Source organism: Pteropus medius, unplaced genomic scaffold (genome assembly GCF_902729225.1).
Source record: "Pteropus medius unplaced genomic scaffold, Ma_sr-lr_union100, whole genome shotgun sequence".
NCBI classification, from domain to species: domain Eukaryota; kingdom Metazoa; phylum Chordata; class Mammalia; order Chiroptera; family Pteropodidae; genus Pteropus; species Pteropus medius.
In genome coordinates this window covers 4,245,731-4,261,232 of record NW_024342470.1, presented here as the reverse complement: position 1 = coordinate 4,261,232, position 15,502 = coordinate 4,245,731, and the positions used below count along the sequence as shown (strand labels likewise).

At 39.7% G+C, this 15,502-nt stretch overlaps 1 protein-coding gene across 6 annotated transcripts in view; it reads right to left on the bottom strand.

Annotated features, from left to right (window-relative positions):
- The window catches only part of MICAL2 (microtubule associated monooxygenase, calponin and LIM domain containing 2), a 200,410-nt gene that overhangs the window by 22,409 nt on the left and 162,499 nt on the right, over positions 1–15,502 (bottom strand). For all 6 annotated transcript variants that reach the window (XM_039863630.1, XM_039863626.1, XM_039863627.1 and 3 more), the window contains 3 exons: positions 7,285–7,400; positions 3,981–4,073; positions 1,104–1,197 (listed from right to left, as the gene is read on the bottom strand). In XM_039863630.1, coding sequence (XP_039719564.1) covers positions 1,104–1,197; positions 3,981–4,073; positions 7,285–7,400 — 303 coding nt within the window. The remainder of the gene's footprint in view (positions 1–1,103; positions 1,198–3,980; positions 4,074–7,284; positions 7,401–15,502) is intronic.

Genomic DNA, 15,502 nt, shown 5'->3' with positions numbered 1-15,502 from the left:
CCCAGAAGATCTAAGGGCCCCCTCCAATTCACTAGCCACTCAGCCACTGGGTGATTTCCAAAAAAAAAAAATGTTGATTTCTTTAAGTCATCCCTCACCACAAAACCCTTCACTGGCTCCTCATTCATTAAGGCATTTCATATCTTTTCGCATTTTACATATGGCCTTTGCAGGTGCTGCTCCCTCTGCCAGCACAATCTCTTCACCTCACTAGTTAACTCCTGTTCCTCTTGTTTCTCATCTTAGTAGATCACCCCTTCCAGGAAGCCTTCCTGACTACCCCTCTTCCCAGATCTCAGTTAGGAATTTCTTGATTCTGTTCCCCTTGCACCCTAATGCTTGCTTCTATCACAGCACTTGTCTTCCTGTATTGTGGTTTATTTCTTTACATGTCTGTCCCTCGATGGACTATAAACTTCTCAAAGGCAGAAACTGTGCTATGCTCATCATTCTAGACAGACTATCTTCATGTCCAACTTATGGTAAGTCTTCACCAGGTAAATTCTGTTTGACCCTGAAGCTATCCATGGAATAGTTATCATTTAGTGCTTTATTGTGTACCAGGCAATGTGCTAATTCATATTTACACATATATGGATTAAAAAATTATATATATATATTCTTCTTTAATCCTTACATCAGCTCTATAAGGTAGAAAACCACTATTATCCCATCTTCAAGAAAAAAAACAAAGTTCATAACAATTTAGAATGTGACTGGCCCAAGGTCATATAGTGAGTAAAGGGAGAAACCAGGATTTTGACTCCAAATCCGGGCTTTGAATCACCACCAACATTGCTCGAATGCCCAAATATTTCTCCAGAATTTATCTTAACCTCTGAATTGTAAAGAATATTCGCACTAGCAGAGGATAACTGGATGGACCAGAAACCCAGTGGCAAGGCCCACAGGCAATTTCCAATGGAACCGCCAGGTTGATTGTGAAAACGTGAAGCAGTCATGGATTTAGCACTGCACGTTGCTGTTGACAGCTCCACAGAAAGTGACAAAGAGTCCCTGTTACCCCAGATGGTTAAACCGGCACTGTTTTCAGACCACAGACAGGCCCAGGAGGGGGGCTGTGGATCCGCCGGGAAGCCTACCTGCTTCTCCTCTCAGCGCCTTTTCCAGCCTCACGCCCTGGATCTCGGAAGCCCTCTGCCGCTCCTCCACCTCCTCCAGCTGCCTCTGGATGGCCTGCAATGCCAGGATCTTACGTCATGTGGAGATCTCGATGCGCAGAGTCACACAAGGGGGCCAATTCTACCACTTATTTTCCCAGAGGAAGAAGCGCTTTAACTTGTGATGTCACTTGCTTGATTAACTGGGTCAGAAGCTCTGAATTCTCAAACAACTAGAACCTGACATTTTCCTTCTCTAGTATGAAAACGTAAAGCAAGGAGTCTGCGTGTAAGCTCAGTTTGCCCCAAGTAGACATTAGAATAGGCCCCTTTGACCAGGCCGATCACCCAGGTCTGCTCTCAGGCAGAGGCTGCGAGGCTAGGCAGGTGGTCCTCATGGCTCCTGGACCCCTCAGAGCCAGCCTCTGACTATGCGTATGGCAGAACCACTGGAGCTACAGCCACTACTCAGAGTAAGACAAGGGCTCTGAGGCCAAACACAGGGCACACTCACATTCCATTTTCCTACAAAGAACCAGCAGATCCCTCCCAAGAAGCTTGTCTGGAGCAGGAGACCTGGGCCAACTTCTGGAGCTGGGTGTTCCTTTCTCGATTTGTCCGGCTCCTGTCTTCAGTTGGAGATCGTATCTATTCCTTCCACACCATGATGCCCAGGGGTCTTTTACTACCAGTGTATGTGGCTTTGTTATTAGCAAGTTATTAAGATACAAGATGTTTACCCCATTAAGGGGCAACCTCACACCCTCCCTTAGACTCACCACGGGCACCTATTAAGGTCTGGGGCCATGACTGGGTTCGCATTCTCACCTTTACTTTCCCCATTAGCTATTCCTCTCTTGTGTATATTAGGAAGAAAAATCATTTTGCACATTTTGTTCAGCCTATCAAGTTCCTCTGCTTTCAGACACCATGCTGCTAAAAGGTACACCTCTTGGCAGAACAGACTTTGCGCCTGGCAGGCCAGGTATATTAAAGGAACTGGCAAGTGTCGGGGCAGGTAGAATGTGGGTGTATTTCCTCCTCTGCCTTCCTCCAGCTCTCTCTTGCTTCCCTTCCTCCTTAACTCTGTATCTTTCTGAGTCTCCCCTGGATTCAGGGATACAATCCCCAAAGCACCTCCAATATCATGAAGAGGCCTGGGACCTGAGTAGCCTCCTGGCTCTCTCGTGCTGGCTAAGACTGCTTAAGCCCCAAGCATAAAATCTGAAATAGATGGAAATTCTATCTAAAATTACTTGTAATTTCACGCCCATTTCCTGTCTCTCTTTTAAAGATAATTATATCTTCATAAATCCATCTCTTGCTGGCATGGTATAGAATTGCTAAAGGAAGGAAAACAGTTAAATAACTTTATTACTGATTACTTTGCAATTATGGCTACATGGTTGTTATGGATTGAATAGAGTCCCTCCCCCACCACCCTCAAATATTCATATGCTGGAGTCCTAACTCCCAAAGTGACTGAATATGGAAACAGGTCCTTAAAGGAGGTAAATAAGGTTAAATGAGGCCATGAGGGCCCTGATTTGATGGGACTTGGTATCCTTATAAGAGAAAGAGATACCAGAGATTGATCTCTTTTTCTCTGTATGTGCACAGAAAAAAAGGTCACATGAGGACACAGTAAGGCAGCTATCTATAAGCTGGGAAGAGATTCTCCACAAGAAACCGACCCTGAAGGCATCTTAATGTTGGACTTCCAGCCTCCAGAGCTGTGAGAGAAAACATTTCTAATGTTTAAGCCACTCGATCTATGGTATGTTGTTAAGGCAGCCCAAGCTAGCTAATATAGGGGTTATTCTTTAGGAACTAGGGACGAAAATCTCAAAGATTAAAAAAGGCTGCAAATTAGAACTCAAAAGGCCATCATAATCCTTCTCTTATCACCACTTATTGTCTGGAGTGAAAATAGAAGGAGGGGAAGTTGCTGAGTTTGCCAGTCCCTATCATAAAGACTGATCTTGTTCTCAAAAGGGAAAGTTGAAATGTTTCAAAGAAACCTGTTTCAGAAGTTGAGAGTGGACAGAGGGGGGTTGATGGGAATTTTCCCTGTCCAGTAGGTGAAAGGGGTCGCTCCCAAGTCAGTCACTGTGAAGGGTAAGGAAGGTTGGATTCAATGACTTCCACCTTGTCAGAAACAACTCACAGGACTACCTGGCTAGATAAACGGAATAACTGGAAAAAGGCATGTAAGTGCATTGGATTGAAATGAGTGGTCGTTCTAAGTCCTTCTGTCCTAAAACCTAACTGTCCCTCAAGGCTAGTTCTGAGGTTCTCAGGGAGAGGGAAAATGCCTTGCCTTTTTGTTTCATTTTGCCTGTCTGCAATAGAGGTGGGCAGATCAATCCGAGCAGAAATGTTTGGAGTAGGCCAGGAAATCTGTGTCAGAATGCTGGATGCTTATGTTTCCAACTAGCTCTGAAATAAAGACAGTTCCTAATAGTTGTCGATTCAGCAAAGACACTCTCAGGAAGTTGGGGAAAGAGTCCTGACAGAGGACAGAACTAAGGCCACTGCTATGTGGCACTCAAAGCCTGGGGCGGTTTCCAAGGCTATGTGTCGGCTGCCATTTCAGGCTCACTTTGCAGGAGACATGCCTGCAGATGGAAGGGTAGCTGGGAGTGGGCCAGCTCCACACCTGGGCTCTCCAGGCCCCAGAATCCCACCAGGGATTGAGCTAGGGCCTTTAGAGTGGCCACGAACCTGGTCACTCAGAGAAGAGAAATTGACCTCTCTCTAGCCTGCCTCTCCCAGTGCAATATAGACTTCCAAAGGGCTTTCAGATCCAGACCCCCAGGATATCAGACCCACTCACTCATCTCAAGTTTGTTTTCTTACCTGAGCTTTATGAAGTCTTTTTAATTCTTCTTGCTTAACCAATCGTTTTGTTGCTTTTTCCAGCTTCCGTCTTCTTCTAAGTGTCTTCCTCTCCTATAAAAACCAAGAGAAGAAAACTTATGTCTATTACATGCGTGTATGTGTGTAGGAGTATATACATATTTATACATTCTGTACATACAAAATAAATGTTAAAATTGGGCAGGTTTTTTTTGTGAGTTTGCCTTCTCTGAGCATACACATTAGATTAAGGATTTTCTACATTAGAATAAGGATTAGAGCATGCTAGAGATTCGTTTTTAATGCTGGCAGAAACAAATGTGGAATTAAAAATTTGCTACAACTAGGCTGGTGCCTGGGTATTCGATAAGTGTGGGTGAACTGAATATTTGTACGTTAAAAGTACCACGGATCCACAAGTGGGAAATAGACCTAACTAGCCTGGCCCCAGATATTGCCAGAGGAATCTGGGTCCATGGCAGAGGTTAGAGATTGTGCCTTAAAAGCATGTGCCTTTCCACGGCTTCATGGACCCTTTTCACTCTGTCACCCATTCCATGGAGACACCATCCCTCTCCTTAGGAAAGCACCAGCTTTCAGAGTTCATGACGTCTACAGATCACCAGTGAAAACAGGTATCTCAGTGATGAAACTTGTTTTTTCCGGAATTCTTCTTAGGATCTAGAATCCCAAAGAATTCATCCTTTTCTTCATCCTTGGAAGGAAATTTTGGCTCTCAGAACTCAAACTTATTCCATATAATATCGTCTCTATTTCTAGGGGATGACTTCCAGATTGACTATCAATCTGAACAGAGGTTCCAGGCCATTTGGGAGGGGGAACCCCGTCTATTAGGCATCCAGGACCTTTCTGAAAAGCCAGCGGGGAGGGTATGGTGGAGATCACTGGTAGTTGTTATCCAGAGATTGTCTAACTCGATCTATGAAGAGTCAGTTCATTTATTTAGCAAAAAGCTCTTCAGTTTACGATATACTAATTTTACATAATCCCAGTATTTATTGAATACTATGTGCCAGACACTGTACTGATTACTTCACATCTTATTTATCCCTTAAATTAGACTTATTTTACAGATAAGGAACTCAAAACTCAGGGAGTTAAATAACTTGCCTAAGATGACACAATTAGTGATTAGTAGATGCAGGAGGTAACCCCAGGTAACCCGAATCTAGCATTCACATTTTCGTCTCTTAATCCACCTTTCCTGTGCCAAATACTGTGAAGACACATCAAAGACCTCTGCTTTACAGAAATTGCAAAGTTTCCCCTAAATTAAGACCATTTAATACAATTTCAAGGGAGGCTGTTTTAACAGCATCTCATGGTCTTAGCACTTCCCAGCAGCAAATCTCAACTGCTTTCTCAAGGGTCAGCAAAACAGAACCAAGAGGAGGTAAGAAAGTCCTTTATGACATTTTATTAAAAGATGTTGACATAGAAATGAAGGATGATTTATTAATACTCTTATAGCCTTACGATGTACCAGGCACAGGTCCTATATCCTCAGTGATGGTGATGATGGTGCAGAGAGAAGAAGAAAGACTAAGGGCTAAAGAAGAAAAAGATAAAAGACAGAGAAAGGAGCAATTTGGCGGGACCGGGAATGCTGCCTGCCCTCGTCTCTCAGATCCAGGCACTGGTTTGGGAGCAGAGGCAGCGGATGGGGAGGGGCAAAGCAAAGGGAAGAGGTGGAGTGTGGATATCCTGTCTCTAGTTTCCTGTGGAAAGGTTCATTTGAGCCGACATGGGCTCTGTGCCACATGTCTGGGGACACACCTGTGTGAGACTGAAGAGATAAGGAAACTAGAAGGGAAAAAACTATCTTCGTTCCTTCAGTGTGAGCCCTTGAAAAGTCGTAAAGAAGAAACCCTTCAGCCAGCTTTCCTTCCTGTAAGAGTGGGCCACATCAGAAGCCAGGTGAAGCAGGTAAGCTTTACCTTGCTGCAAGCTGAAGTGGTGCCTGGCTCTGTTCTGGGCAAGCAGGGAATAAGGGGCTATTTGCAAGGCTTGCCCGAGATATCATGGTTTTGCTATTTCAACGTGTTTGGGCCACTCCATTCTTTTATTCTACATGAGTGTCAGGATGGCTGACGCCGGGACCTTTACCTTATTTGAATACAGAAATAACTCAGGGTCACTCAAATGGATGAGAGGGACAGTAAGGAAACCCCAGAAATCAACAGAACACAGAATTCATTTGTTCTGAGTAACGAAACCATCAGAGATTGGTTCACATGTATCATCTTATTTATCCATCAAATTAGACTTATTTTAGAAAATTGGGAGTCCACACATACTCTCTCATTCTCTCTCTCTCTCTTGTTCGCTCTATCTTACACTTTACACACACACACACACACACACACACACACACACATGCATGCCATGCCTCAGCCCCCTCCTAACTTGCTCCAGTCTGGGCCATGGGGAGCTGAAACCCCTGAGTGACTTGAGATGATGCCAAAGCAACTAGTGCCAGATATGGAAAAGTTGAGTCTAAGTAAATAAATTTGGTTCTATCCCTTTCTCCTCAGATCCTCACTGCTCCAAAAAATAAACAAAGCCAGAGCAGTGAACTGTGCCTCTGTCTACCCAGGAATCATTTTCAGTCCAGCCATTCAGCCCCCTCAACCTTACTGAGCTGACATACAGATACATTTAAATACATATGACAATGTTTGTATTTTTTTAATCTATGGGAATGAGAGTTGCTTAAAGTGTTCTCCAGAAATATTAATGTTCATTAAGTAAGGAGGAGCACTGCCATCTCCCCAGTCAGCACACAGCTAGTCCCTTCCACAGCAGGGATCCTTGGAGTATTCATGTCTACATGCAACTGCATGGTTCATTTAATATTTCTGATTAGAATAAACATAACATTTTCCATGCAATCTGCCTCAAGTGCTTCTTAAATGAAGCTGTGCTTCCCCTAGGGAAATATGCATCTGCTTGTTGTAATTTTTTCAATAGTTTGCTTGTTGGACCACAAATTAAATCCACTTTAAGAGCTGCAGTCGCCAAATGGTTTCAAGTTAATATGTCGGTTTTTTTCCCCTCCTCAAATTTACATCTCTGAGAGAGGCAAGCTTATAAAAATTAAAAACAACAAAAAAGATAATTCTTGGGGTCTTCCAGGTAAAAATAAAAGCAGTTGCTGTCAGATGCAATGAAATGCGATCCTCCTAATGAAACCACCACAGCTGGAGCCCACATTGGGTTTGAAATCTGGATGGTAAACAGCCCCACAAGCCAAGGCCCCCTTTGGTTTGCCAAGTGTTGTTACCTTTGACCGCAAGGAAGGCTGGGGATCAAACTCTTCATCTGCAGAGGAGGAGGTAGTGGAAGAGGTTGAAGAGGTAGCCCCTGTCACCTGCGCCCCGATCAGGATGTGCTTGGGACCTGAAATGAGAACAGAAAACTCACTGAACTCCTAGCTTTTTTTTCATATTTAGTGACTCAAAGCTGCCTCTTCCTCCTCCCTTCTACCCCCATTCTCTTCCTCTCTGCCCTCTCTCACTGCACCTGCCGTAAGCATGAGGCGGCAGTACCTAAGGGCAACTGAGAATTTGGCCCTCCACGTTAATTACATTTCTGGGTCCCTGCCAAGAGCTTTGCAGCTCTCTCTTTATGTTAAAAATAAAGGTATTATGCAGAAATCAATTAATTCCTTAAACACCTTTTATATGGTACATTGCTTAGAATGCACCCAGAGATGAAATCTATTATTAAAACGCTTGTCTGAAGTTAGCCGAGTTACCTAAATGCTTGTGTAAGGTTTGTTCTGCAAAGTAATTGAATGCAAAAAAGTCGGAGCCAGCTCTTAAACAAATCGCCCTTCTGCGGCTCACAGCATCTGGCACCCATTTTTACTACATGACATCTGCTCAGTGTAAAAGAGCTGGCGTCAGAATGTCTGGTCATAGAAAAAAAAAAAAATCCCAAATGTAATCAGAAGCAAAAGGACTCTAAGCCTAAGGTTTTATCACATAGTCTCATGCAACATAAATATTTCATTAATTATGGCTAAACAAATGCCACTTTTATTTTCCCAACTTGCAGATATTATCACATCATCGAAGTGATGATCCAAATGCCAGGAAAGGCGGTTTAAGATAGGGAGGGCTCGACAATGCAGGGTCTGTGGGAGAGCTGAGGTTGAGGGGATATGCCAACTTCCAAACAAGAGGTAGATGGTTAGAGGCAGCAAAGTGCCCGTGCTCACTAGAATCTCTTTGTGATCTGGCTGGAGACCATGTGTGATAAAGTCTTCCAGGTACCTTAGGAGGCTTTTATTCTTCTCAGCAAGAATATATGCCCCTACACCTGATGCAGAGTTCATGATTAATATCTGGATTAACGCACTCTGGACATTGACTATCAGAACCAGCTAAAACTCCGTGATAGGAAATTTACTAATCTTTCCTCTGCTATGGCAGCTTAAATCTGAACAGAAATATGTGTCGGGTGAGAAGGAAGGCAGAGAAGCATTCTCTCCAGTCTGCCTTTTCCTCTCCATAATTTTCAACTATTTACCCCAGAAGGAGAGGCCAAGTTTTAAAAAATAAAAATAAGTTTAACCTCCAGAAGCACATTTACATATGCTGTTATTCAAAGCAAAATAATGCAAAACATCTAATAACACAGCCTCTCTGGGGAGGGAGTTAACTGTTTTCCACTTTAATTTGCCAGATGGGAAAGCTCAGGTGAAGATAGAATCAGGGAACAGCATAATAATGGAGGAGGCATTGTTAGTGGTGAGCTGAGATTGTTTCTCAGTTGCAGCCAATAAATTACCACTGGGTAATTTATTCAGAGTGTGTGAGTTTGAGGAACTAACTTTTACCTCCCTGAGTTTCTGGGGATCATAATTTCTAACATGAAGATTTGCTATACAAGATTAAAGACAATCAATGTAAAGAGTCTAACACAGTGCCTGGTTCATTGGAGGTGCTTAAATGAATGTTGTTATCGGCATTAGAAACAGCCACTGCTTCATCATTGTTATTGATCCAAATTAACAATACTGCAATATTAGTTAAACTGCCTGATTAACCTTCATTTAATGGAAGAAGTATAATAACCTAAGGTTGAGACTTTTTCTAACTCTCAAAAACAAATTTAATATTTCCATTTTGACAACAAGGAGAAAATGTTCCCAAATATAATGCACCTCTTAAACTTATGGCAAAGTTATGTAAAGTTACATATGTGCCTCTGAATCTCTTCCCCTTTACCCTTTTCATCATAGAACCATCTATTCTAGGAGTTTACATTTCATTTGCAAAGTTTAAAAAACTTGGCAGCATTGTTTCACTCTGGCTATAATGAAGTGACTGATTCTGAGATTGATTTCCCACCACAAAGCCCTAGAAGTCAGGACGAAATATATGAAGCAGCTGTTTCCAGGCATTGGACAATGGGCAGGGCAGAACTGTGATAAAGGCAATAACAGAAACAAATGAAGTAAGCCGTACAATCACAATAGCTTCCTCTGCCTAGAGGCACTATTTTCCAGACCACAGTGCAGGTAGGAAGAACCTTAACAGAACATGAGCTGACTCATTGGGTTGAGAAACAGATCAGAGTTTGAGTGGGCTGGGGCAGTTGGAATGTGTGAGGGAGGGTACTGGAGGGGAGGGAGCTATGCAGAAAAAGAACTTCAGAAATGAACACAGAGGTTCCCTTGAGTCTATTGCTTAACAGTAAACTATAGATGCATAGAGAGAAACTGCATGAGGTTGGGCAAATAACTGCTGGGGAGTTTTAGGCTAAATTATCTCCAAAGCTTTTCCAGCAGTGGGAAGTACTCAAGTTTTACTCAACCAGGGTAGAGCAAACATTGGCGTACATTAGTAGAGACCATAGAAGAGTCTCACTTTAGCAATAGGACAAATGAGCCCTAGAGTAAAGGTTATTATAGACTCACCTGAATAAGCTGAAAAACAAGCCTTGAAAGAAATTAACTGGTCTGCAAGTACTTTAGTGCCTTTCCATACATTTATTGCCTACTTGATATTCTTTAAGTAAAGAAACAAAACCTAGACACTCTATGTAATGCAACAGTCACAAAATCTAGCAGCCAGTAAACAATTGCTAGATATGCAAAAAAGAAAAAAAAAAAAGACAATGAGTCTGATAATCAAGAGAAAAATCAATTAATAAAAGCAGACTCAGAAATGACAGAGATGATAGAATTAGCAGACAAGGCTTTCAAAGTAGCTGTTATAAATGTGCTCAAGAATGTAAAAGAAAACATGAAAAGAATAAGAGAAGTATTTTAAAAGAACCGAATGGAGCCTATACAGATAAAAAATACAAATCTGAAATACAAATTTCACTGAATCAGCATAACAGTAAATCAAAAACATTCAGTGAAATTAAATAATAGCAATAGAAATTATCAAAAATAAACAGAATCTTAGTGACTGTGTGACAGTATCAAGTGGTCTAAATAAAATACATGTGGAGTGCCAGAGGAGACAGGGGGAGATAGGAACAGAAAAAAGTAGTTGATATAACATTGCTAAAAATCATGCAAGTTTAATGAAAATCATAAATCCACAGTTCCGAGACGCTCAATAAACTACAAGCAGGGTACAAACTACAAACACAAAGAAAAATTATAGCAAAGCTCATGATAATAAAATTGCTAAAAACCTTCTAGAAAAGTTGAGAATCAATGCTCTAAGATCTATTTCAAGAAGCTGGAAAAATAACCACCAAGTGAACTTAAAGAAACTAAAAGGAAAAGAGATAATCAAGAAGAAATAATGAAAGACAATAAGACAAAGCAGAAATAAAATAGAAAATTAACAAAGCGGAAATTTGGTTTTTCAAAGAAATAATAAAATTGATAACCTTCTAAGAAGAACGACCGAGAAAAAGAGATAGAAAACAAAAATTACCAATATTGGAAATAATAAAGTCCTGCAGAGTATTAAAGAAAGCTGTTATATAAACTATTTTATGACAATTTGAAAATTTACATAAAATGGAGAAATTTATTGAAAAACACAATTTACCATAAAAACTGACATAAGAAGAAATAGAAAATCTGAATACTTCTACATCTATCAAAGAAATTGAATCCATAATTACAAACCATTCTACAAAGAAAATGTAGGCTATAAGACTTCACTTGTGTCCAACTGTTTAAAAAAGAAATAACACCAACGTTAAGGCAGGCAAACAAACAAACAAACAAACAAACCTTTTTCAGAGAATAAAGATGGAACACTTCCCAACTTGTGTTACGAGGCAAGCATAAGTTTGATAACAAAACTTGACAAGGATATTGCAAGAAGGAAAACTTTCAGACCAAATCTCTCATGAACATAGGTGCAAAGCTCCTAAAAACAGTTAACAAATCAAATACAATGATACATGAAAAGATAATATGTTATGACCAAGTTGAGTTTACCCCAGGAATTCAATAACGGTTTAACATTTTAAAATCTGTATAAAAATGCAATCAAAGCAATTTAGCACATTACTGATTAAAGTAAAAAAAAATATATGATTATCTCATTAGACATAGAAAAAGCATTTGATTATTATCATTATTCATGATAAAAACTCATAGTAAGCCAGGTTAAAGTGAAATGTAATTCCATCAAAAGCAAAAAGTTGTGTTTAATACATTTAATTAAAAACATTTTATGCTGTTTCAGTTTTTAAATTTAAATTTGTTAATATTAAATAAATTAAAAATTTAGTTTCCTACCCTAGGCATATCTTAATTTTGAAATAGTGGCTACCATATTGGACAGCACAGTTCTAAAGGTAGTATAGAACAACATCTTTAGAACCTCAGAGTAGGGAAAGATTTCCTGAACAAGATGCAAAGTCAATAACAATAGAGAAAAACATTAATACATTTGGCTTTATTAAAATAAGTATGTTTTCATCAAAAGACACATTTAGAGAGTGAAAAAGTGAGCCAAAAAGTGAGAGAAGATATTTACAGTGCATATATCTGACAAAGGACTTACATCCAGTATCTACCCAGATTACAAATCGGTAAGGGCTGTTTACACACAAAAAAATATGAGCACAACACTAGAATAGAGACTTAATACAAGAGAATATCTAAAAAAGTAATGGAACATCATTACCAGGTAAAATGCAAATTAAAACCATAATGAGATGCCACTACACCTTCATAAAAATGGTGAGGTGACATTGGAAAAACAAAACTGACACTATCAAATGTTGGCAAGGATGTGGGTTAAGGGGAGCTCTCATTTCCTGCTGGAGGGTATATACATTGGCACAACCACTTTGGAAAACTGTTTGACAGTATCTTCTAAAGCAAACCATACATGCCTACACCATACCCGAGGTGTATACTGACAGATTCTCTTTGAACAAACTTTAGCCAAGCTCCTCCGAGCCCTTCTCTTGACTAGACCTTAACCTTGGCCTATAAAAAACTACAGACCCTCAACATAAATTTTTAGCCCACTCGCTCTTCCTACATTAAAAAACTAATATAGTTTCTAACAGCTCAAGGCCACATCTTAGGATGAGCCTAGCCCTCCTTAAAGTACTACTTGAGAAAAACACAAAAGGCTGACAAAAGAATTTACTGTTTTTACAAATACTTTCCTGACAGGCCCCTGACCACCCACCCGTTCTTAGAGTTTACTATAAAGGGCTTGCAAATGAGAATCCTTCCTTTGTCCCTTTGAGATGAATATATATCTCCTATCACTCAGGAGTGTCTTTCTCAAGAACCCAAAAGCCAGTCCTTTAAAATGCAACCATCAGGAAGGTTAGAGCCTCTGTCTCCTGGTCTCTGTGGGAGGATAGAGTCCTAACTTCCATAACTGCCAGCTAACAGACACAGCAGGCCTAATCGGCATTTGCAATGACAAGCCTTTCGTAACTTTTCACTTCTGCCTCTGCTGAGCTCTCTACCACTATTCAGCCTCTCTCCCTACTCCTTCATTCTCCCAGTAAAACACCAAGCCACTTCCGTAAAAATCAAAGCTGAGTTCAGTTCATGCTGGACTTTCTTCCCTATTGCAATAGTATACTATAATTAAAATCTGTCCTTACTACTTTAACTAGTATATGGCTTTGTTTATCATTGAAATTACCCAAAAGAAAGGATACCTAGGAGTGCTCAAAGCTGCATTACTCACAGTAGAAACAATTGAAAACAACCTAAGTAGCCAGCAACAGAATGTACAAATACATTGTGGCATATTCATACAAGAAAATAAAAATATAGCAATGAAAAAGAATGAACCACTATTGCATATAACTATATGGGTATATCACACCCCCACCCCATACATAAAGTTTACTGAAAAAAGTCATGCACTAAAGAGTATATATTTGTATAATATTAGTTTTCTATTGTTGTGGAATCACTGAACACAAATTTAGCAGCTTACAATGACATCCATTTATTATCTCACGGTTGTGTAGGTCACCAGTGCAGGCACACTTCAACTGGGTCCTCTGCTCAACATCTCACAATGCTGCAATCAAGGTTTCTGTTGGGCTGGGTTCTCACCTGCAGCTCAGGGTTCTCTTCCAGCTCACCCCGGTTGTTGGAAGAATTCAGTCCCTAGTGGTTGTAGTACATAGGGACTGTTTTCTTACTGGCTGTCAGCTGGAGGTTGATCTTAGCTCCTAGAGGCCTCCTATTCCCAGGCCCTCTCGCAATAAGACAGGTTCCTTCTTTGAGACCAGTGGGATCATGTCCCACTTGTGCTCGCGTTTCTGACTTGAGGCATGGCCCAGGCCTTGTTAACAGTTTGCCCAATTAGGTTAGGCCTACCTAGGATAACATTTCTTTTCATTAACTCAAAGTCAATTGGTTTGGAATGCAATTACATTTGCAAAATCCCATAACTTAATCACAGATGTAAAATCCATTATACTCTTCTTTCCCCCATACTCAAGAGGAAAAGATTATACTGGGCAAGTAAACCAGGGGTAGGAAACATGAGGCCCTCTTAGAATTCTGCCTACCACAATACTAAATGATTCAATTTTTATAAAGTCAAAAATCTACAAGAATAATCTAAGATGATAAAAGTCAGGTAGTGCTTTTCGTTTGGTGGCACATGTATTTGGGAAGAAGCATGAAGGAGTCTTCTGAGTGCTGGCAATGTTCTGTATCTTGATCTCAGAGGTGATTACGCATATGTGCACTTTGTAAAAATTCATCATTTGTGTACTTAATATTTATGTATTTTATTGCAATAAAAACTTTATGTAAAAATAAAAAAGAGAGGTTCTCAGGGTGCCTTCTTTAATTATATGCAAGAATAATAATTAGCATTAAAACGATGTGTATAAAATAGGCACTGGTAAGTACCTGAAATCAGTTCATATCCCTAAGTAATTTAAACACTGAGAAGTTTATGTATACTATTAATTTACCTAGAAAATTGTAAAAATTAGAAAAATTAAATTTCAGCTGGCCTTTATGCAAGTGATCATAAATTCAAGATATTTCAATTTGAATGACTTTTGAAAGTTTCCCACTTTCAATTTGAATAATGTTTTCTCTCTCCATTGCATAGAAGTATACACTGATAATTTAAGTATGGAGAGAGCCGTGTCTATGTGTTTGGTGGTTTGAGCAGGGAAATAAAAGGAAACTAATGAGTCTAACCTGATAGGGTAGATAAATCTTAACTTTCTTATGATATTGACTTAAAAACATCTGAGAGAAACAAAAACTTTTCTATGACATGGGCCTAGGCACTATTTTCAGAGCTGGTCAACCATAAACTAATTCCATTCTCTACATTCCCATTCTGTTCCGAGCCAAGGAAGTCATACTATTTCCCAATGAATATAAATGAATGCAGCTGTCCATGATAACTACATAAGGTAAACGCATTTACCCCAACTTATTGTAATCACACATACAGAAATCAAACAAACATAAAATAAATGAACTAAAAGTCAATCTCACCTATGAATTTGATGCAAAAATCTTAAATAAAATATTAAGTAAATGGAACAGAAAAGTATTTCAAAATAAGAAAACATTATGACCAAATGGTATTTATTTCAGCAATGCAAGGATGGTTCAATATTAGTAAATCTATCAGATAATTCATATTAATCAAACTAAGGAGAAAAATATCACATGATCATCTTAAGAGGTGCCAAAATGATATTTGATAAAATTCAACATCAATTTGTGATTAAAAATGTAGTTGACCCTGTTTACAGGTTAGGGGTATCTACCACCCATGCATTAGAAAATTGGCATATTAACTTAAGTCAGCCCTCAACATATTTGGATTCCCAATTGCCGGTTGACCCTTGAACAACATGAAAACAAATCTGCATATACAGTTGAACCTGCTCAGAAAAACAAATCTGCATATACAGTTGAACCTGCTCAGTTCAATCATGCATTCCTCAAGGGTCAACTGTATTTTTAATAAAATAGGACTAGATGGCTATTTCCTTAAAATTATTAAACATATCTGGGTAAGCCCAGAAGCTAGCCTCATGTTTAAGTGAGA